At 52.5% G+C, this 23484-nt stretch overlaps 1 protein-coding gene and 1 long non-coding RNA gene across 4 annotated transcripts in view; one reads left to right on the plus strand and one right to left on the minus strand.

The window, feature by feature from the left end:
• Window positions 1-3583: 3583 nt before the first annotated feature.
• IGSF23 (immunoglobulin superfamily member 23) lies at window positions 3584-14427 on the minus strand. 2 transcript variants are annotated; one of them, XM_060651397.3, is made up of 6 exons: window positions 14272-14416; window positions 13769-13890; window positions 9758-10087; window positions 7993-8265; window positions 5759-5912; window positions 3584-3938 (listed from the first exon to the last, which is right to left on the minus strand). In XM_060651397.3, exons 2-6 carry the CDS (start codon window positions 13830-13832, stop codon window positions 3905-3907), a joined length of 855 nt encoding a protein of 284 aa, XP_060507380.3. In that variant the 5' UTR covers window positions 13833-13890; window positions 14272-14416; the 3' UTR covers window positions 3584-3904. The 2 variants fall into 2 exon arrangements, with proteins under 2 accessions (XP_060507380.3, XP_060507382.3); XM_060651399.3 differs by lacking the exons at window positions 3584-3938; window positions 5759-5912 and adding an exon at window positions 7426-7665 and having other exon boundaries at window positions 14272-14427.
• Window positions 14079-23484, plus strand: part of LOC144614723 (uncharacterized) — a 37721-nt gene continuing 28315 nt past the window's right edge. For both annotated transcript variants that reach the window (XR_013552757.2, XR_013552758.2), the window contains exon 1: window positions 14079-14227. This is a non-coding gene — a long non-coding RNA (uncharacterized LOC144614723). The remainder of the gene's footprint in view (window positions 14228-23484) is intronic.

Here is a 23484-nt window from a genome sequence, read left to right on the forward strand (position 1 = left end):
GCCACCCGGGCGCCCCAGGATGCTCAGTTTTCTTATCTAGCATTTCCTTCTTTTGACAACACTCTCCACTTGTGCCCCCACCCAGGGACAGGGAGCGGGGGATGTGGGGAGAGGATTTTGCTTGTTCTTGGCTCGTACTTTTCACGGTGGCCCAACTCATCCACCCCTCCGTGTGGTCACAGGCTCCCTCCTTGTCGTGCAAGCTTTGTTTCGCCAAATGTCTAAATCTTTGACCTTATGGTTTAAAGCTTAGGGTTAGATGTATCCATTGGTATTAGACCGGCTGCCAGGAAAAACAGAGCTAAAACAACAGTGGCGTGAGTAAGACGAAGGTGTGTTTTTTCCTTGGTGCACAGAGAATCCAGACATGTTTCAGACAGGGCCAGTTGGAATGGCTTCCCACAGTCTCCAGGCACCCACTTTTCAGTGGCGTGTCGGTCACCCGGAGATCTCTGGTTTGTGCTGTTTTCCAGTTTCCATGGTGAGCGTGCTGTGGCCAGGCTCACCGAGCACACACTTGTAACGGCCACAGACCTCGCCATCGTGGATGAGATAAATAGTAAATATTCACACCGGTCACTATTTAATGACAGATGCGGTTACATGGTATGAAGCAGAATAGTGCCAGGACCGCGTTCAACCAGGGGACTGAATTTGTAACAGGGGTGGTCAGGAGGTCTCTTTGAGGACATGTGCCCCGTTTATTTTTGTGGGTGGGGAGGGCCATGACGGTAATTCTCAGCTGTCCCGAAGGGCGAGGGAGCAGCCTTGCCACAGCCTTGGCGAGAGGACAGCTGGCCCCCGGCCGGCGAAGGCGGTGGCTGTGGTGTCACCGCTGAGACCTCGCCAAATTGGGAGCCGCAGGAACCAGCTTCCTCCCCGTCACCACCCAGGCCGGAAAAATAACTCATTTCTCCTTTGATAGGAGGGAACAGGGAGGAGAGAAGGGACAGAGCAGGATGATTCAGGCAGGAAAGGAGCTGTTTAGATATCAGGGGTTTCTAGGTTTCTCAGCAAATCTGAGCCCTTGCACAGACCAGGGTGGGGACCCCAGAGGCAGTGATCTACACATAGGGGTGTTGGGGGATTTATTTTTTATTTAAAAAAAATTTTTTTTTAACGTTTATTTATTTTTGAGACAGAGAGAGACAGAGCATGAACGGGGGAGGGTCAGAGAGAGGGAGACACGGAATCTGAAACAGGCTCCAGGCTCTGAGCCATCAGCCCAGAGCCCGACGTGGGGCTCGAACTCACCCACCGTGAGATCGTGACCTGAGCCCAAGTCGGACACTTAACCGACTGATCCACCCAGGCACCCCGGGATTTATTTATTTTTAACAAATAGGGGCATGGGTTTGGGAATGGAGTAGACTTGAGTCGGCATCAGGCATGGCTGTGGAACCTGGGGCAAGTCACTCGCCCTCTCTGAGCCTCGCTCTTATCCTCTGTAGGCAAGCACAGTGATGACTGCCTGACACAGGAGGGGACGGGGCTTATGAAAGAAGGGGGAGGGGGCTCTGGCCCCGAGGAGGGAGCGACAGGAAAGGGGGGTGCTTGGAAACAGGGGTCTCAGAGCCAGGCAGCCAGCCTGGCGTGGGCAACACCTCTACCCTGTGCTGCCCTTGTGGCCCTGGGCAAGTCACTCACCGTCTCTCCGAGCCTCCCTGCTTTTTCAGGAAAACGGAGGTGGGCTCTCCTTTCCTGTGGACACGGCGAGGATGACATGGCTCATGAGTCACCTACGGCACAGAGTGTAGTGACGGCTACACAGACAACCCTCCACAGACAGTATTCGAACTCACGTCCGTTCCTCTTCTTGCTAAGCATCAGGATGCGGTAGGTGGCTTTGTGCCGGTCACAGACGCACTAATGCTCCTCGGGTGTTAGATGCATCCGCACATCAGCGTCCTCCAACAGCTCAAAATCAAAGGGTCGATCTTGTTTATAATTCAGCCACGGATTCCCCAGGGGGCTGTGGCCACCGCCCCCACTTCGCTGCATTTCAGATGTTTTTCTTTTATGAAAAGGTGCAAAAAATCAGCTCCGTGTGTAGACGTTTTGGGGTGCCTACCTAGCTTACAAGGCCAAACCTCCCCCCCCACACCCGTTCTTGGAACGAGCCCCCACAGACTCGGCTGGGCCCCTAGAGCTCTGCTTGTATGAAGCATCCAGGGCCCCTCCCCCCTCCCCGCCACAGGAAGGGGCGCAAGGTTGAGACGTGACCCGAGTGAGCCAATCAGATGCCTTCTCCAGGGGCTTCAGGAACAAGGCGAAGGGATTCTGTGGATTTGGAAGCTATGGGATTGTGTCTTACCCCATGTGGATGCGGAAGCATTGAGAACCCATCTGCAGACACAGAGAGAGAACTAGGAGTCTAATGTACCCGGAGAAGAGGGTTACAAGGGGTGAGGGCTGGGGGCCGAGAAGGTTCCAGCAACATTCCTGCTTTCTCTCTCTCTCTTTTTTTTTTAATGTTTATTTATTTATTTATAAATTTTTTTTAATGTTTTCATTTATTTTTGAGACAGAGAGAGACAGAGCATAAGCAGGGGAGGGGCAGAGAGAGAGGGAGACACAGACTCCGAAGCAGGCTCCAGGCTCTGAGCTGTCAGCGCAGAGCCTGATGTGGGGCTCGAACCCACGAGCCTTGAGATCATGACCTGAGCTGAAGTTGGATGCTTAACCGACTGAGCCACCCAGGCGCCCCAATGTTTATTTATTTTTGAGAGAGAGAGGCAGAGGATGAGTGGGGGAGGGGCAGAGAGAGAGAGACACACACACGTGTGCGCACACACACACACACACACACACAGAATCCGAAGCAGGCTCCGAGCTGTCAGCACAGAGCCCAACACGGGGCTCGAACTCACAAACCGCGAGATCATGACCTGAACGGTTAACCAACCGAGCCACCCCGGTGCCCCAAGGATGTGCCTGCCATTCTTCATTCCGGGCCTAAGAGGCATTGTGCCTCTGTCTCCCTCCTGGAATCCTGCCTCTGGCATGTGAACAAGCTTGGGTCTGCCTGCTACAGGATGATAGATGATGTGGAGGACAGGTTAGTTGTCCCAGACGACTGTCCTAGTCCAGATAGCCCCTGGGTAACTGCCGCCTCACCACAGAAGTGGGAGTGGGCCCAGCAGAGACCAGAAGACCCGCCCAGCTGAGCCCAGCCCAAACTGATAACCCTCAACATTGTAAGCTAAACCCATGGCTGTTGTTTCAAGCCATTAAATTTTAGCGGGGGCGGGGGGGGGGAGTAGTTTGTTACACAGCAAGTGCTAACTGATACACCTTTGGATTTTTTTGTGTGTGTGCGTGTGTGTGTGGAAATCTTGGATCCTTATAGTAAATTCGTCCTTTTTTTTTTTAAATTTTTTTTTTAACGTTTATTTATTTTTGAGACAGAGAGAGACAGAGCATGAACGGGGGAGGGTCAGAGAGAGAGGGAGACACAGAATCCGAAACAGGCTCCAGGCTCTGAGCCATCAGCACAGAGCCCGACGCGGGGCTCGAACTCACAGACCATGAGATCATGACCTGAGCCGAAGTCGGACGCTTAACCGACTGAGCCACCCAGGCGCCCCTCGTCCTTTTGTTTTTATTGAGCCACTTAAGTGAGGATCTTTCGCTGACAGCCCACGAATTTTAGGAAATACAGGCTACTTGTGTAGGTGGCTTCCCAGGGGTTGGTGAGCTGGGCAGATGGGAGGCTGGTAATTGGAGAGAGAGGAGAAAAGCGGTCCCCGGGACTCTCAACGAGACGAGAACATCCCACGGGCAAATGGTCAGGAGGGAGGGGGTCTCGACTGGAGCCCCCAGTAACTTCCTCTTTTCCCCAGCCCCGGGATGCTCTTGCCGCCTTCCTGGCATCACCTCTTAGGCTGACAGACAGGTGCCCACTTTAGCAGCACATCCGCAGTCTTCGCCGGTGAATCCTACGACGGAGAGCGAGAAGTCGTCACCGTCATCGCCATCAACGTGGCTGACATTTATTGAAGGTTTACCACGCACCAGGCACGATCTGCAGTGCTTTGGTCCTCCTGCCTCGCGTAACCCACACACTTCCCCTCTGAGGTAGCTATTACCACTGTCCTTGTTTTACAGAGGTGGTTAAAGGACCCGCTCAAAGTTCCGCAAGCTAGCGGACGAATGGCAGAGCTGGGATGCACCCAAGTAGCCTGGCTTTGGGGCCCGCGGCCTTAGCGACAAGCGGCAGGGGTCTCTCTTGCCCTGGGTGGGTGCGGTCGACGGGTGTGGGGCTTCCCCTCAGTCCATACCCCTCTTTTCCGAGGACTGCCCCTCCCCACCAAGAGGGTCAGGACAGCCATGCTTGTCCTCACGACCTCATCTCTAAGGCTGAAGCTGTTTTGGAAAAGGCTGGTTCCTTCTGGCTGACGTCAGCAGTGTTTTGCCATCATAGGTCTGGGCCAAAATGGTAGGGGGACGGGAAGTGACTCCTCCCGCCCACTCACGGGGGAGCAGGGACTGGATCTCTCATCCTCTAAGAACGTGGTTTTGGATTTGGATCTGGGTTTGGTTCAGAGTCAGCCATCTGTCAGCTGTGCGTCCTTGGGCCAGCCGAGGAGTTTCTCTGAGCTTTGGTTTACTCATTTGGAAAACGAGGCCAAGATTGTACCCATCCCTCAGAGTAGCTGGGACTTGAAGGCTCCCGGGGCTTACGCAGGATGAGCTGACAGGTGAGCATGATGCAGGGGCTCAGGGAGCAGCCTGGCCCTCCCCCACCCCTGCCTGGGACTCGCGGACTGGAGACCTGGCCCCAGCCTCTCCCAGCTGATCCACAAGGCCTTTGCAAACCACGTCAGCTCGCAGTGCACAAGCAACGGAGGCTTGTACTGTTGTGGCGGGAAAAGAGGCGGGGTAGGGTAGGGCGAGAACTAGGAGTGAGGCAGGGTTCTGGGTTCGAACCCCTCCTCTCCGGCTGCGGGGTCTGGGCCCAGCCACTCCTCCCCGAGCCTGGGTTTCCTCTTTGACACACACAAGATCTTCTTTCCTATCCGTGACCCCCAACCCCATCCGCCGAGCTCTTGTGGAAACGAAATAGAATCACGTTTAGCAAGCACGTAACCGTAAGATATTACAGTATTGGGATCATAGCTAACACATCTAGGATTAGAATGCGAGTCAGACGTAAGTCAGATCCTGTCCCTCTTTGCTCGAAACCCTCCATTGCTCTCAGGTCACTAAGGACAAAAGCCAAGTCCTTGCATGGCCCACAAGACCTTATACCGCCTGTCCACCTCCACCCCCCTTCCCCTCTCTTCTCCCCTCTCTTCTTCCCCTCTCTTCCCTACTTCTCCTTTCTCACACCACTCCAGCCATGCTGGCCTCTTTGCTGTTGCTGGAACCTGCCGGGCAAGTCCTGCCTCAGGGCCTTTGTACAGGCGGCTGTATGCCCTTCTGCCAGACATCCCCTGAGCCATCCCTCCTTTGCTCAGTGTCTTTGCTCAGATGTCAGTTTCTCAGGGAGGCCTTCACTTAGTTCAATTGCGCCCCCTCCCCACCCTGGCCTCGCTTCCTGGCCTTATCAAGGCAGACCAGCTCCAGAATCGTCTTCTGTCTCTTTGTTCCCTGGGGGTCACCTCGGGCGGGTGCATCAGGGCTCAGAATCCTGAGTCTAAAGCTTCTTGGGACGAGGCTATCGGTTGGGCTTCTGTCTGGCTGCAGAGTGAGCTCTGTGTCTCGTGGGGGGCCGAGTGGACATCAGGAGGCGGACGGGGGTGAGGACAGGACATACCTTAGGCTCTGGACGATGGTGAAGCCCACACCTCCTATCAGCATCATGGCCCCCACATTTGCAGCCACCAGGAGGGCGACGGCAGCTCCCCCTGACACGGACAGAACGGGGTCTGGCTCGATGGGCTCAGCCTCTGTGGGTTCCACGTTGTCTTCTGGGGACCAAGAAAGGGTGAGACTGCACACCCCTGCCTCCCACCATGTCACCCCCTGAGTGTGTCTTCAGTCTGCCCCCTCCTTCCCACCCTCCGGTCTCCACCCCGGCCTCCCTCTGTCTCTTCTGCCTCTGTCTCTCCCCTCCCCCCGACCTCCCGGCCACACGGGGGCCAGAGGGTCTGTGGAAAGCTCAAATGTGACCCTGTTCCTCCCCTGCTCAGAACCTTGCTGTGGCTTCCCAGGGAGCAAGCGTCTCTCATTTTGGCCTTCGAGGCCGTGCCAGCTGGCGAACCTCATCTCTCTCTCCCCTCCACCTTTATAACCCGGTCTCATTGGACTCTGCCCAATTTTCCGAGCTCACCTCTCTCTCCTACTTCCAGGCCTTTGTGACCCTAGAATGCTAGTCCACCCACCCACCACCTTGGCCTGGATGATTCCTATGTATCCTAGTACCAGCTCAGTTGTCCCCTCCTCCGGGAAGCCCTCCCTGACCCCCTTGCTGGATCAGGTGCCCCCTTGGGTCCCACATCCCTTCCCCCCACCTTGGCCTGGATACCAGCTCAGTTGTCCCCTCCTCCAGGAAGCCCTCCCTGACCCCCTTGCTGGATCAGGTGCCCCCTTGGGTCCCACATCCCTTGGCTCCCCCACCCCAGCCTTGCCCACTCTGGTCACTACTGTCTGTGGACAGGGCTGCCTCCCACTGGTCTGTCCCCTCCTCCCCCCCACCTCCCCGCGCTCAAACATTACTGTCTGGGGAAAGGGCCAGGGCTGTCTCCATCACCAGAATGTCCCCAGCACCACCCAGCACGGGCCAGTCACATAGTAGGCGGGCCAATAAACATCTCCTGAAAAGCTGATGAATGACTAAGGGGGTCTTGGAAGTGTCGTCATTCTCAGTGAGCGTAGCAGAGTCACCGGCTGCTCTAAGATTTAAACTTTTTTTCTCCCAACGAATCACCCCAAAACCAAATCCTGAAGCTCCTACTGGACCCTGGGAAGCTGGGAAGGAAGAGGTGGCTGGGACCCCGCCAAGCCAGGCTTTCCAGCCCCCGCCCTTTCCGTGCTCTGGACCTTTGCTCGTGCGGATCCTGATGCCTAAGTACCTTCCCTGCCTCTGTTTCATTCTAGCTCACCCGGAGCCACGTGTCCTCCGTGCATAAATGCATGAAAAAGAATGTTCATGAGGATCGCGGCTATTTAAAGCACCTGCTTTTTTTTTTTTTTTTTTTTTTCTTTTTGAAGTGGGCTCCGCCCCCAGCTTGGGACTTGAACTCCTGACTCTTAACGATCAGGAGTCACATGCTCCACCGACTGAGCCGGCCAGGCGCTAAACCACCCGTCTCTAACAGATGTTCTGCTGGTCTCATTCACGTGTTATTTCTGGCCCTGAAAACAGTCTTGCAGACATTTACAAGTCACCCCGTCATACACAGGAGCAAAGGGAGACCTGCCCGGGGGGTGGGGGTCCACGTACGGTAACAGTCACGAAGTTAATAACATGGACAACGCTAGTTGTAGCAATGATATTAGCTCGTGTTTACCGAGCGCCCGCTGTTATTTTGGGCTGTTCACCTGCGTCCTCGCTGAAAGCTCACAAGCACGCTTTGGGGCGGGCACTGGCGTTTTCTCAATTTGCAGACGAGGACCCTGAGGCCCAGAGAAGTCAAGGCACTGGTCCAGAGTCACACAGCTGGAAGAGGGGGAGCCAGGATCCAAATGCCAAAGCCCCCGCTCGGGACCACTCATCGTCACCTGCATTTTGTCACGGGTGTGGGCTCAGACTCCGAGAGGTCAGGCTCACACAGCCAGCAAACAGTCGGAGTCGGGACCCAGACGGCTGGCTCCAGATCCTGAGCTGAGCTTTTGCTAAGAGCTCATCTCTTTCTTCTGTAAAATGGGCTAATGATCCCCACTCTGCCGGGCAAGATGGGGGGACAGGATGACACCTTGGCTACGAAGGGTCTCCGAGTGGACTGCTCTGTGGTTGGCTCCAGGGAGCCAGGACAGCTGGCCACAGACCAGCAAGGGTGCAGAAGTCTGGGGTGGGGATGGGAGCGGGGGGGGGGGGGGGGGACTCACGTGGCAGCGAGATCGTCACAGGATTGGAGGGATACTCTCCCTGGCTGTTCTTGGCTGTGCACACATAGGTGCCCAGATGCCCCCAGGACAGCCTCCGGATGATCAGCATATTCCCAGTGTCGTAGGGCTCCCCGTCGAGGGTCCAGTGCAGCACGGGTGTGGGGGTGATGTGAGAGGCCAAACACTCCAGGATCACTGAGTAGTTGAGGTCACTCTGGATAACGCCCTGGACGGCACTGGGGAAGGTCAACAGCATCACCCCTCTGGAGCTGGCTGTGCAAACAGAGAGCAAGGCCACGTGGGTGGAGACCCCTCAGAGAGGCTGAGCATTTCTTTTGTCCACACAGAGGCATCCATCCATCCATCCATCCATTCATTCATTCATCCGTCAATAAATGTGTTTGGAGTTCCTGATCTGTGCCCAGCGTCGCTCCAGACATAGCGAGTAGCAGACCTGTGGGTCCCCACCCCCCAGCCCCTCGCCCTCACCACTTCCCACTGCCAGTAAGGCACCTGTCGCCCGAGCGCTTTCCCTGTGGCTGCCAGGGCCCGCTGCGCCCGAGGAGAAAGCAGGCCAAAGTGTTGGGAAATGGACATACCCGGGGGCAGCCGGTATATAAATATCCCAGCTCCCCCGCCCTCAGCTGGACCGGGGTGAGGCCAAGGAGCTGGGAGGAGTGGCTGGATTCTGGATTCGTTTGAAAGCAGAGCCCACAGGATTTGCTGATGCCTCGGAGAGAGAGAGAGTGAGGAGTCGAGGAGGCCTCCAAGGCCTGGGGCCTGTGCCACCGGCTGCCGCGAATTGCTCTTTGCAGAGATGGGGCGCATGTGATCTTCACGATAGTTTTCTTTCCGTATTTTTTCCGGGTCAAAGACTCGAGGTCCAGGGGTTCTTAGGCCCAGGCTTCACGGTCAGAGAGAGAGAGGCACAGCTAGTGTCTGAACCCGGCAAGTCTGATGTCGTGGTGAGTACGGGGAGCCTCCACGCTGAGCTGCTTTCCAATATCAGTGCGATATGGTAAAGTGAAAAGAACGTCAGCTCAACCAAAGAACTCATGGAAGGCTTCCTGGAGGAGGTGGTGTCTGAGCTAAGCCTTGCAGGAGGAGAAAGAGCCCATCGGGTGTAAGAGACAAGAATCAATGTAACAGCCGCCTGGGTGTGGCTCTTACCAGGAGCCAAGCACCATTCTTTTTTTTTTTTTTTTAAATTGTTTAATGTTTATTCACTTTTTGAGAGAGAGAGAGACACACGGAGGCTGAGCAGGGGAGGGGCCGAGAGAGAGGGAGACACAGGCTCCAGGCTCTGAGCTCTCAGCACGGAGCCTGACGCGGGGCTCGAACTCACGAGCCGCGAGATCGTGACCTGAGCCGAAGTCGGACGCTTAACCAACCGACTGAGCCACCCGGGCGCCCCTGCCGTTACGCCATTGCTGGTGCCCAGCATCACCCAGGACAGAGAAGGCACTAAAAAAGGATTGGACATGTGCGTAACAATCAGCATTGGTTAAGTGTTTTGCTGAGTGGAAGGAAGTCCGAGCTTCTGTGTGAGGCCTTACAGGGCCCTGCACGGTCAGCCCCGTGGACCGCCCGCTCTCTCTGCCTCCCCCCTAGCCACACGGAAAAGCCAGCGGCCTCACAGGGCCCATGCCCTCTACGCGGCTCGGCTCACGATTCCACAGGCTTTCCAGATCTCTCTTTACCCCTCCAGCCTTGCCCAGGCTGTTCTCGCTGCCTGAGAACTCGGTCCCTCTCGGGGCCCACTCACCCTTGCCTAGAAGCTGCTCTGTCGCACGCCTGCGTCCTCTGCCGGCTTCCAGCACTGTGTCCTCAGCTGTCACGTGTCTGATGATCAGGTCGTCTTGGGTGTCCCGCGTCTCCTGGCCGCTGGTGTGGCCGGGCCCCGGGAGGCCCTCGCGGGGGAAGAGCGTGGTTTCCGGCTGGGTCTTGTGCTCTCGGAACCAAGAAGTGGAGAGAGCTCCATTGAGGCTTCCGGGGACGGGCAGGGGGGCACGGGCTCCTGCGGTCAAGGGCTCTGGAGACGCAGAGGAGGGCGGCTCCAAGGAGACAGAGCAGGTGCAGGATGCCATCAGGATACCTTGGAGGGGGGGGGGGGGGAAGAGACAGGAGAGAGCAGAGGGGGCAAATGGGACCAAGGGCGAGATGCTGCCCCAGCGGGTAACCCTTCCTGAGCTGGCGACAGTGAGTGTGGCACGCTGAGAGCTGATAACTGTGATGATGATAGGGACGATGTCGGAACGGAAGGGAACGTTCGCTGAGCACCTCCTATAAGCCAGATACTGTTCTGAGCGCCGAACACGTACTATCTCACTTACTCCTTCCGTCGACCCCTGCAAAGCGCACATCACCCAGGGTAACCGTGCAGATCTGCTGTCTCCCCTTCTCTGCCCTGCTCTGCTCCCCGAGAGGCTGACTCCCCTGAGCTGCCTCGTTGGGTCCCCTTGTCTTTTGCTTCTGGTTGGCCTCTGCTGGTGCGAGTGACGGCTCCCTCCCTGCTCCGTGGACGTGGGGCGGCTGTGTCCCTCCACTAAGGCTGCCGTTGTGTGGCCCTGTCTATGCGCCACTCTCTTTGGGTCTTGGGGTCTGCTGGTCTTCTCGCGGCTCCTAGCACACGGGAGGTAACAGCTTCTGCTGTGGCCAGCCTCAGGGTGCTGCACGATCCCAGGAGGGGTTGCCTTTACCCTGCTTCTACCTCCGCAGATCCTCCCTTTACTAACCTCCTCGCCCATTACTCCTTTTGAGAAGACCATCTTCCCGCCTCAACCCTGAGTAACACAACTGCCACACCCCCAGTAGGAGTGAGGAAATGGAAGCTCAGAGAACTGGAGACCATTGTCCAGGATGTCCTAGGTGGTACACAGCAGGGCTGTGATCCACAGGCAGTCGACAATCTTCTTTTTAAAGAAAAAAAATTTTTTAAATGTTTATCTTTATTTTTGAGACAGAGAGAGACAGAGCATGAGCGGGGGAGAGGCAGAGAGAGAGGGAGACGCAGGATCCGAAGCAGGCTCCAGGCTCCGAGCTGGCAGCCCAGAGCCCGACGCGGGGCTCGAACCCACGAACCACGAGCTCACAACCTGAGTCGAAGATGGACGCTTAACCGACTGAGCCACCCAGGTGCCCCTCAACGTTCTTCTTTTTAATGTTCATTTATTTTTGAGAGAGAGAGAGAGAGAGAGAGGAAAAAGGGGGGGTAAGGTGAGAGAGAGAGGGAGACATACCGGGAAAAATTATTTGCAATGGGTCTCACAGACCAAGAGCTCATTTCACTAATATATAAAAAGCTCCGAGATCTCAATAAGAGAAAATATCAGCAACCCAACGGAAGCATATACAAAGGATGTGGGCAGGCAAATCCATAGGAGAGAAAATTCAAATGTCTCTTGACCTAGGGAAAACATTCAGCCGTGTTCATAGTAAGAGAAACGCAAATTAAAACACACGGAGGTAACACTTTTCACCGATCAGGTTGGCAAAGATCCAAAAGGTCGATGATGTGTCATGTTGATGAGGCTGAGGGCAATGGGAAAGAACATCTTCTGTGTGGCTCATACAACCCCGTGCGGAGGACATGGGCTTTTCAGATTGAAAATTCCCATATCCTTTGACCCTGAAATTAAAGATCAGGGAATGTGTTCTATGGATTAACCTTTCCCAGTATAAAATGACTTCTGGGCAGGGTCATTTGCCACATCTTAGTTTTAATGGCTAAAGATTGGAAATATCCAAGTGGCTGTCCATAGGGAACCGATTTAATAAATTATGCTCCATTCACACAGCGGAACAAGACAGCTGTACGAAAAGGTGGGGAAGGTCTCCGGAATGCCGTGAACTAAGAGGGAGAGATCGCCAAAGTAAGCAGTTAAGATAGAAAGGCAGGCGGCTGGACGGTTCTTACGGTACGCTAACTTTGGTGTAAAAACGGGAGAAAAGTAAATCTGTAATATTTGCATTTCTTATAAACATATAGAGAAACTCTGGAAGGATGCACAAAGACAGTGGCCACCTGTGTGTGCCGGCAGGGGGGAGGGCGACCTTTTATATCCCTTTTATATATCTTTGAGATTTGAACCATGGGAATGTATAACCCATTCAACAAAATTAAGTAAAATTTGAATAAAGGAAATAAGAGAGCATAAACTATGTTCTCAGCAGTCTTACACACACACACACACACACACACACACCCCAGAATGCAGGCTCCAGGACTGGACTGCCAGCATGGGGCACCTGGGTGGCTCAGTTGGTTAAGTGACTGACTTTGGCTCAGGTTATGATCTCATGGTTCGTGAGTTCGAGCCTCACGTCGGGCTGTGTGCTGACGGCTCAGAGCCTGGAGCCGCTTTGGATTGTGTCTCCCTCTCTCTCTGTCCCTCCCCTGCTCATGCTCTGTCTCTCAAAAATAAATAAATGTTAAAAACAATTTTAAAAAGCAGTATAATGAGTGGGAACCTTTTAAGGATCCAAAATGCCCCCTTACAGAACACAGATGAAAGCATCAGCTCTCTTCCTGAATGAGAAGTGATGGCAAGGGTTGGAACAACTCCTCGGGCAGCATCATGGGAAACACAATGCTGTGCTCCGTAAGCGGCTGTGAGAGGTCAGCCAGGGCCCGGGCCCACAGTGCCAGGGCCCGGGCCAGATTCTCCCAGCCATTTCCTCACCGGTCCCCTCAACAGCTCTGAGGTCAGCACTAGTCTGTTTTACTGGCAGGGAAACTGAGACACCGTGAGCTTCGGTCTCAGACCCAAGGTCATAAGTGGCCAGCCGGGAGTTGTCCCACTATAGCGCCTTCTGGGTGGGTGATGGGCCTACTGCCTGCTTTGTACCTCCACTGATTTTATGTCTGAGTCGGCTGCTGGTAGGACTTTTCTGTTCCCCTGCTCGCAAGCCTTCCATGGCTCCCCAGCGCCCTCAGGACACAGTGCTGATACCCTCGCCTGGCACCCTCCTACACCTCCGTGCCCCTGTTGCCATCTTCCCTCATTCTCTGCATCGGAGAGACTGAACTCTGGGCAGTGGCTCGGGCCTCCGGGCCTTTGCACGTGCTGGTCTCCCTTCCTAGAATGCTGTTCCCCCTAACTCTTTATCTAGCGGTGATTCCAGTTTCTGCTCAGGTACCCCTCTTCTGGAGCCTTCCCTGACCCTCAGGCATGCTTGGTAATAGATACTACAGTGTCTGGGCAGGGACCTCAATAGATGGAGTGAGGCCTTGCTCTTTGCTGCAAAGTGACAGGAATAAAGTGTTCTACTCAAGGACCTAGGTGTCGCTTTTTCTTTCTTTCTTTCCTTCTTTCCTTCCTTCCTTCCTTCTTTCTTTCCTTCCTTCTTCCTTCCTTCCTGTTATTTTTGAGAGAGAAAGATAGCACAAGTGGGGGAGGGGCAGAGAGAGGGAGAGAGAGACAATCGGTGTGGAGCCTGATGGGTGCTCGAACCCAGGAACCTTGAGATCATGACCTGAGCCAAAGTCAGATGCTTAACCTAAGGAGCCACCCAGGCCCCTCAGGGTGCTTTTCTATCTCTAGGGAAACAATTTGCATTCTTCTCCTTTTACGAATCACATGGCACAGGGATGCGATTTGCATAACAGGTGCCACATTTTTTCTGAGCTCTCATTTTGATTCTGACAGCTTTGGGAGGTCCTTCCCTGGCCACCCCCTCCCCAGCTTCAGGCCTGGGCCCTCGTCTTTGGAGACTCTCCCTGGGAGTGTCCTCTCTCTGTCCCCAACCCTTGGGTGAAGCCACCGTCCTTTCGCACCTGTTAGAAGCAGCCTCTTCCAGGCAGGGCTGTGGCTGGGGCCTCCGTCCAGAAGACACCTCATGCCGTGTTCTGTCTGGCGGCCGCAGAGGGGAGGTCGCCCCGTCTGGAGTGCGGCCTCCCTAGACAGACAGGCGGTTAAGTTCTCAGCCTTGGTCCCGCCCCCGTCCTGGCCACAGCCCCGCCCCCTTCCCCGGGCTCCCGCGTTGGGCTGGAAATTCACCTCCCAGATCGTGCCCTGTGCCCTTCGCTAGCACTGGGTTAGTGGTGGTGGTGGGTGGGGAGCACGCAGGGGCAGGATTCTGGGAGAAGGGGCTCTGGGGCTTTGTTCCCCTCCCTCTCTGCGCACCCTCCCCCCCCCCCCCAACCCTGGGAGAATGATGAAGATGAAGGGTGGGGCAGGATTGTCCCGCCTCTGTTACTTCACATCAGAGGAGAGAAATGGCTAAAGGTCATCAGGTAAGAAGTAGTGGGGAGGAGGGGGGGGGGGGGCTCTTGCTTGCCTCCTGACTTTGCTCCAGCCTCCGGGACCATCAGCCCCGAGCCTCCACTTTTCTCCTCTCTGAAATGGGGATGTTGATCATCGAGGGGCCTCAGAGTCGGTGGGGCCAATGGACATCAGATACCCCACAGAGTGCCTGGCATATAGTAGGTGTTCAATGAATTGGCAGTAGCTGTTATAATAATGCTAAGTATTGCTGTTGGTATCCAGGATGTCCTGGGGGCATGCTGGGAAGCCCTTTCTCGGGGCCTTGCTCATACGACATCCGGAATTTTGGCTTCTGGAAGGATAAGCCACAAAAGCTCCTTTCTCTCAAGTTTTTGACCCATTCTTTTCTCCTTAATACTTGTATCACTCAAACTAATAGCTGGTGTTTACTGAACACGTACCATATGGCGGGCACAGCACTTGCCCTTTAAGGCTTCTTGTCTGCCTGAATCCTCATGAGCAACCTCGAGGGCTCAGTGTGAGCATCCTCACTTTCCAGGGGCGCACAGAGGCTAAGTAACCCACCCAGCCTGACACAGCTATGCAACATGGCGTCTGTCGGTTCTCGGACGGGGCCACCTCAGGGCCTTAGCACTAGCCGCTCCCTTTTCTTAGCGCCTTACACAGATCAGTTCATATCTGACTGTATCTTATTGTTCCCATCTTAAATCAAATATGAACCCCTCAAAAGGACCCTCCCACATGCCTGCTGCAAGTCTGGCCTCCGCTTCTTGCCAGCAAGGTGCCCTGTTTTATTTTCTTTCCAGCGTTTGCCCACTCATTTATCTCCCGTCTCCCCTCTCCCATGCCTTCTGGTGTAGAATGTCAGGAGGGTAGGGATTTTGTCTGAATTTGTCTGGATTTTTTTAGTGAATGAGTGTAACGGGTGTGTTGGAATTTGAACTCAGATCTGACTCAGCAGCTCGTGCCTTTCCCTCCCCGAGAGGTCCAGATTCTACGCTGGGGCAAAGTTTCACTCCCAGGTCTTTAAAAAGAGTCATTATCAGGTGACTTGGTTATATCTTTATGGGCATTGGCCATACTGCCTTTTTTTCATGGTTTTTGTGAAGGCCTGCTGGGGTAATTAGCCAGGCCAGGGGACTACCAATGTGTGATGAGCAAATATTTGCAACACAGTTAATAGCCATCTGTGGATGAGGAGTCTGTGGTTTCAGCTTGTCCAGCTTTCAGGGTAATAGCGCCTGGAGTTTCCTTTGAAAACCAGCCTTCTCCTGGTTCCGGGGAGAGGAAGCCCGGGTGTCGTCAATCAGAGCACTTCATCCTCCAACCACGGTGACTGGGGGAGGGCTGGACACGTGACTGAAGTGTAACCGACAAGGAGAAGGAGAAGGAGAAGATGACGACGACAACGGCAGAGGAGGAGGACGAGAAGAAGGAGAAGGTGGCAATTCACCTTTATGGAATTTCTCTCCCCAAAACCCAGCGCCCCAGTCTAAGTAGGAGAAACACTTAGCCAAACCTAAATTGAGGGACATTCTACAAAACAGCCTGCATTCCTTCCAGTGGCCACAGCCGAGAACTTGTTCGCAAAGGAGACTCAGGAGATGTGAGAACTAAATGAATGTGGGATCTGGGATCGGATCCCGGGAACAGAAGAAGGACATTAGTGGAAATGTTGGTGAAATCTGAATAATGTCTAGAGTTAAAAAAAAAACAAAAAAACAAAAAAACAAGTCCCACTCGGAGGAGACAGTCACGATAATTTCCAGCATTTACCGAGAACTTGACTCTGAGTGGGGCACAGTACGGGCAGGTGTCGCCACTCTCCCGGTACAGAGAAGGAAAGCGAGGCACAGAGAGCGTAGCCGACTTATCCGGGGCCGCGCAGCTCGTAGATGGCTGGGCAGACCCAGGCTCCGGACTCTGGAGCCCATGATCTTAAACCTTATATACACCTTTGGGCCTCCTAACATCCATAGGTGTTAGATATTCTTTCCGTTTCTTCCCACAGGGAAACAGAGATACAACTTATGTGGTTAAATAAGTTGTCCAAGGCCAGACTCTCCTAAGTCACACTCACCCCAAGCCGGTCTCACTTCCTCCCATCCTTGGACAGTGAGTTCCCTGAGACACAAAGGTCCTGTTTTCCGGCTTCTTGAGCCCTTGTGACATCATTCGCCTCTCCTGTTGTGTGTTCTGTGTTGTGTGTGCCAAGAGCCCCCCCCGTCCTGCCAGGGGCTAGGGTTGGATGGTGGGGGGACGTCTTACTCCATATGTTTTGTGTTTCCATGGAAGGACTGTTCAGAGGCAACCCGAGCTCCTTCCAGGGGGTTTGGAAATATCTGCCTACCTTTGGGTCGTCACAGGGCCTGAGGACAGAAGGGTGTTGACGCGTACCGGACTAAACAGCCTGCAAGAATATGCGGCACTGTCCTTTATGGCAGAGACTCGTGTCGCCTAAAATGCCAGTAGAGCCCCAGTTAGAAACCTGGAGTTGGTATAAGGCTCCGGCTTTTGTCCTCCCGTCCCTGTTAGGCTGATGAGCCTGGGAGAGGAAACGGAGCTTTGTGTGGTTTGGACCCAATCCCTCCGTTTTTTATTTGATTTTATTTTTAAATGGTTATTTATTTTTGAGAGAGAGAGCACCAACAGGGGAGGGACAGAGAGAGAGAGACACAGAATCCGAAGCAGGCTCTAGGCTCTGAGCTGTCGGCACAGAGCCTGACGCGGGGCTTGAACCCATGAGCCGTGAGATCATGACCTGAGCCGAAGTCGGATGCTTAACTGATTTTAAGTCTCCCCTCCAGTTGCCAGTAGAAAAGAGGATGCAAAGACACCGGAGAGTATCTGGAGCTTTTCCTGCAAAGCAGGCAGGAAAAGACCAGATACGGGTTTCCCCCTGGGTGTCGGAGGCTGCAGACAAAATGTCCCAGGGGTTTTAGATTGTGGATTCATTCGCTCAAGCCTTCCTTCTTCCGATCTGCCTTTCCGTGCTACCGAGGCTGGGAAGCTAAAACCACGCTGCCTCGCTTCCCTCGAAGCCAGGGCTCTGCCAGTCTGACCCACTGCATGAGATCCGGAAAGGGGAAGTGAAATGGTGGCCATGCTTATGTTTCTGCCACGGATTTCGACAAGCACCGTCAGGTAGAGGCTGTGTCTTTTTCTGGGGCATCAGCAGCAACTGGCTTCGTGCATTTGGAGGGGCTCTTATCTGTGTGCATCTAGCAAGCGTGGTCTGGTTCTGGAGCCGACAAGTCCGGTAGCGGAGTAGAAATGTGAGTTCCCACATTTCTATGCTGGGGGAGGTAGCAGCTCCTCCAGCGGGTCAGTTCTGTGGCTTCAGAACTGGGGGGAGCTGGGGGGGGGCGCTGATAGAATCGGCTTCCTTTTCCTTCCCATCAGAGAGCACCCAGCTGTCTTCCCCTGGGGTGGGTCTGTCTCCTTGAGCCTCTCAGAGTGGGAACCAACCCAATCTGAAATCAGATGCACAAGAATGTCGCAGCACCAGACCCAGTCTCCCAACGTTTAGAAAGTCCAGGTTGCGGGGGCATCTGGGGGGGCTCAGTCGGTCGAGCATCTGACTCTTGATTTCGGCTCACATCGTGATCTGGGGGTTGTGGGATCTGAGCTGCGCGTGGAGCCTGCTCAGGGTGCTCTCCCTCCTCCCCCTGCTCCTCCTCTGCTCGCTCTTTCTCTCTCTAAAATAAAAGAAAAAGAAAATAAGATGCATTAGCCTTTCCCACGTGAAAGCAATTTTCTCACGTTCCCGTTTCCGTCACAGCCCACAGAAGGGTAGGAGGGAAACACGAATTCAAGTGACACAACACTGTTTGTTTCAATAAACAGGGCAAGCAGCGTTATGATGTTCCTTTTTTTTTTTTTTTTAGCTCCACGAGGGTGGCGGAAGAGAGACGTGACAATGAAAATTCCCAAGTCTTTGCACCTTTCAGGAAAAGAGAGCGTCGGCGTAGGTCGTACTAGCAAGGGCAGCAGGTCATTAGTTAAGACAACCGGTCCAGATTTGGGAGGTGTTAGGGACCAACTTGTGGTCCCTGCCCCCCCATTCCTATGTTGAACCCCCAAATTCCAATGCGACCATATGGAAGACAGGACCTTGAAAGAGGCGATTAATTTTAACTGGGGTCATGAGGGTGGAGCCCTAATCCGATAGGATTGGAGCCCTCGTAAGAAGACCAGACAACACCAGGGATATGTGCACACCGGGCAAAGGCCGTGTGAGGACGCAGCGAGGTGTTGCCTATCTACCAGCCAAAGAGGGGCTTCAGGAGAGACCAACGCTGCCAGTACTGATCTTGGACTTCCAGCCTGAGAAAAAAGATTTCTGATGTTTAAGCCACCAAGTATATCCGGTAATATTGTGTCGTGGGAGCTCTAGCAAACTAATACGGGAGGGGACAGGTGGCTGTCGGAGGATGAAGCCACACCAGTCTCTGAAGTCTAGGGGTCTTATAAATAAGACTCCTTTGTCAGAAATACATTCACAAGGACGGTTTCATGAGGGAGGGAGGGAGGCTCTGCTTTCTTGAAGGTGCAGGAGAAGTCGGAATATTTTCTCTTTCTCGCATTCCTGAGGTCTTTGTTACCCGCAGTCAGAACAGTCAAGAGTTTCCAGGCAAGGTCTCAGACTTTCACGATGCAAAGGAAGTGAGTGCTAGGATTTAGGGGGAAAGTTTTCCATTAGCAATAATCGTGCCTCAGATACACCGTTGGCTAGGTTACTGCCACTGTGGAAAGCTGTGAATAATAGGACTGTTAATAAATACACACAAGGCGTGCAACGTTTTTCACCCACCAAGGTAAAGAAACAAAGCAGGACAGAAAAATAAAAATTTTGGCTTGAGTTGTTCCAGGCCGGCTTTGAACCTGAGCCATCTTTTGGACTTGCTAGCCTGTCACTTTATATCCCGTTTGGAGGTTAATGGTGATATTCCACAAGCCCAAATTTTGGAAAATATCTACATCTTCACAACTGCCTCCCCTCTCAGGGGGCTGCGTTTGAAAAATTCTTGTCTTCTTGCAAAGTTGAGGAGTCTACAATGACGACAACTCCAGTGCTCAAACCTTACTGGGGGTGGGGGGTGGGCTTCTTCCCCTTAAATGTCCATCTTGTATTTTAAAACATTTCCATGGACATTCCATCTCACCACCTGTGCCCCTGCTCCTCGCGCTGTCCCCTGCTCCACCGAGCCTGGGCTACGATCATGTGAGAAAACCAGCCTTCAAAAACATCAGTTTGGATGCTTCTGGCCGCAGAAGTCGGGTGCCCCAACCCAAAACGGTTGGAAACTCGGACACGCACTACTGGATGTAGCGGGCATTCCAATGGCGGCGCAGTTCCCGGGCTGGTTAACACGGTGGGTCAACGATGGCCCTGAAACCCCGGGTTCTGCGTCTCCCTTCCGGGCTCTCAGCGAACTGAACCACAAGGCCAACTCCCCACGCAGACCAAGATGACCGCCACGTGCACCAACCACGTCAGCGGAAGACCGTTCCCAGGTGTCTTCAAGAGCCAGTAAGATATTTCCCATCAGCCCCCCCGACAGACTTCCTCTCACTCGGCATTGGCCAGAACCAGGTCACATGACCGGTCCTGGGAATGGGAGCATCTGATTGGCTCAGCCTTTGGCCAATCAGGATTTGTCCCTTCTGAGCCGGCTTCGGTCTTGAAGCTCCGGCCCAGAGGAGGAGGAAAGGAGCATTCCCGCCGCGCTGGGGCTCGTTTGGCAACCAGGGCGCCGGGTGGTGGGTGCCGCCGAGGCTCCCCAACTGCCTCCGCCAGTCTCCCAACCTTGCAGCATCTGAGCTGCAAGCCCAGTTCACAGCCTCTCTCCCCAGCCTCATGCTCTTCTGGCCGCCTTCCCTAACCCCGAAAAGCAGCCTCATGGAGACATCTAACTGGGGAGGCGGGGACTGGCGCCTCCCGCCCACAGCCACGGGGATGAGCCCTCCTGAAAGTGGGTCTTTTACCCCCAAACACGCCTTCGGTTGAGTTAACTGCAGCTTCGCCCCTCATCCTCACGAAAACTCACGAGAGGGCCCCGAGTCAGCGCTGTCCAGGTAAGCGGCCCCCCAACTGCTGACACACAGGCGTCCTCGTAACTTGGCAAGCCACGGATTTTCCGAGCGGTTTGTTACCCAGCGGTCGATGCACCCCGATACGAGGACACCAGGCAGATGCAACGAGGTGGTATAGACGTATTGGAGTAGGGGGCACACCTAATTTCAATGCTGTCCGTTACTAATTAAATTTTTACTATGGTTTATCATACTCCGTCCCCCCTCTCCCGCAGAGATTTAAAGTCAGTCCCTTACACGTGCGCTTAGGCTGAACTGAGAGCCACGCTCCGGTCCTTGGGGGGCGGGAAACAACACCCAAATGGAAACGTAATGTGAGCTCTACGTGTTTTAAAATTTGCTAGCAGTGACGTTAAAAAGCAGAAAGACAGGATAACAGGTTATTTTCACCTGTTTGGCACCGCTGACTTAATACTGATTTCAGGTGGCCGTCATTTGGTGGCTTTGGATTAGTAGCTGTATTGATTTTTTTTTTTTTTAACGTTTATTTATTTTTGAGACAGAGACAGAGCATGAATGGGGGAGGGCCAGAGAGAGAGGGAGACACAGAATCAGAATCAGAAGCAGGCTCCAGGCTCTGAGCCATCAACCCAGAGCCCGATGCGGGGCTCGAACTCACGGACCACGAGATCGTGACCTGAGCTGAAGTCGGACACTTAACCGACTGAGCCACCCAGGCGCCCCGGATTAGTAGCTGTATCGAAACCAGATGTAACCAATATATATTGAGTTGTGAGAATCCTTGAAAACTGTTCCTTGAAACTTGGGTATTATGAGCTATTCACTAAAGAGAAACTAGGCGAGACTATAATATCTTCATATATCTGGAGAGTCACTGATTTTAGTGTTCCTTACCAAAAGTGGATTGCCTTGACACGCTTTTTTTAAGTTTTTACTTAAGTTCCCGTTAGTTACCATACAGTGTCATGTTAGTTTCAGGTGTGCAATATAGTGATTCAACAATTCCATACATCACCCGGCACTGATCGTGACAAGTGCCCTCCTTAATCTCCATCACCTATCTCACCCCCCCCCCACACCTCCCTTCTGGTAACCATCGGTTTTCTATAGTTGAGTCTGTTTCTTGTTTTGTCTCTTTCTTTTTATTTCTCTTTGCTAGTTGTTCTCTTTCTTAAGTTCCACATCGGAGTGAAATAATATGGTATTTGTCTTTTTCTGACTTAGCATAATACTCTCTAGCTCTGTCCACGTGGTCACAAATGGCAAGATTTCATTCTTTTTTATGGCTGGCTTACCCTGCATATATACATACTTATATTTATATATATACACATATATGTGTGTATATATACACATATATATAAATATATAAATATGAGTATATTTATTTTTATTTTTTTAACTTGGAATTTATTGTGAAATTGGTTTCCATATATATACACGTGTATATTGTGAAATTTATTGTGAAATTGGTTTCCATATATATGTGTATATGTACATATGTATATAAATATATAAATATGAGTATATATATATTTTTATTTTTTTAACTTGGAATTTATTGTGAAATTGGTTTCCATATATATATATGTGTATATATGCATATATATAAATATATAAATATGAGTATATATATATTTATTTTTATTTTTTTAAGTTGGAATTTATTGTGAAATTGGTTTCCATATATATATGTGTATATTGTGAAATTTATTGTGAAATTGGTTTCCATATATATGTGTATATATACATATATATATAAATATATAAATATGAGTGTATATATACTTGTTTTTATTTTTTTAACTTGGAATTTATTGTGAAATTGGTTTCCATACAACACCCAGTGCTCATCCCAACAGGTGCCCTCCTCAGTGCCCATCAGCCACCCTCCCCTCCCTTCCACCCCCATCAACCCTCAGTTTATTCTCAGTTTTGTTTTTTTTTTTATTTTTTTTTTTTAACGTTTTTTATTTTTGGGACAGAGAGAGACAGAGCATGAACGGGGGAGGGGCAGAGAGAGAGGGAAACACAGAATCGGAAGCAGGCTCCAGGCTCTGAGCCATCAGCCCAGAGCCCGACTCGGGGCTCAAACTCACGAACCGCGAGATCGTGACCTGAGCCGAAGTCGGACGCTCAACCGACTGAGCCACCCAGGCGCCCCTATTCTCAGTTTTTAAGAGTCTCTTATGGTTTGCCTCCCTCCCTCTCTTTTTTTTTTATATTTATATATATGTGTATATATATACAAACACACACACACCACATCATCTTCCCCCGTCTTTTCTAGGGTTAGAGTTAGGGTTAAAAGAAGGGTATTTGCCTGGCATCTGTAGTTTGAGCCCTCTCCCGTGCTCCGATGTACAAAACCTCAGACTTCTGCTGGGGTGAGCCCAGGCCTGGCAGGCATCCACCAAGATGAAGTAAGGAGGGGATTGGGGGCTCTAAATGCTTTTAAAATAGATATTCAATTGGTTCTTGTGTTTTTATCTCTACTCTCACACCATTTTCAGAACCATTACCAATTCCTTTTTTTTTTTGTTTTCAAGTTTATTTTGAGAGAGGCGAGTGCGGGAGGGGCAGAGACAGCGAATGCGAAGCAGGCTCTGAGCTGTCAGCGTGGAGCCGGATCCAGGGCTTGACCTCATCAACCGCAAGATCATGACCTGAGCTGAAACCACGTGTCGGCCACTTAACCGACTGAGCCACCCAGGTGCCCCAGAAATATTACCAATTTTCAAATATTTGGGGTTTTCAGAATAACCAGGCTTCTCATATATGTGTGTGTGTGTGTGTGTGTATTTTTTTTATCGTGTGTTTAGGAACCCACTTTCTCAGATCTAGGGTGAGGGTTAGGGTGACTGGTATGTGCTTGATATAGTACAGTTCAAAGACCTCTCCAGAGGGTTAGGGTTTAGGGCTTAGGGGGTAGATTGGGGTTACCGTTAGGGTATGTGACACACTTCAGAAAAATGTATGGGTGCTCACAGAGATTCATACTCCTAGAGACTTCTAGCCTATGAGTCAATGCTAGAAAACAACAACTCCATTGACCGCTTCTTCCTTGAATTATTTTCTATTGTCCAGAGGAAACGGGTGACATCTTTTGCCTGGTATTTGAAGTCCTTTGTATTCTGACTTTTGTTGACCTTTCCATGGTGACTTTCTGCCAGGGTACGTGGAGGCGTGTGCTCCATATGGCCACGCC

This window comes from Panthera onca, chromosome E2, assembly GCF_046562875.1.
Source record: "Panthera onca isolate mPanOnc1 chromosome E2, mPanOnc1 haplotype 2, whole genome shotgun sequence".
Lineage (NCBI taxonomy): Eukaryota > Metazoa > Chordata > Mammalia > Carnivora > Felidae > Panthera > Panthera onca.

Bases quoted from the DNA above. Each gene is read 5' to 3' on its own strand.
- IGSF23 (XM_060651397.3), bottom strand. From the start codon at position 13,832: ATGAGGTGTCTTCTGGACGGAGGCCCCAGCCACAGCCCTGCCTGGAAG. The intron at 8,266-9,757 runs GTGAGTGGGCCC...CTGTTTGCACAG, and splicing joins AGAGCAGCTTCTAGGCAAGG to CCAGCTCCAGAGGGGTGATG. The intron at 3,939-5,758 runs GTATGTCCTGTC...TCTCCGTCGTAG, and splicing joins ACCATCGTCCAGAGCCTAAG to GATTCACCGGCGAAGACTGC.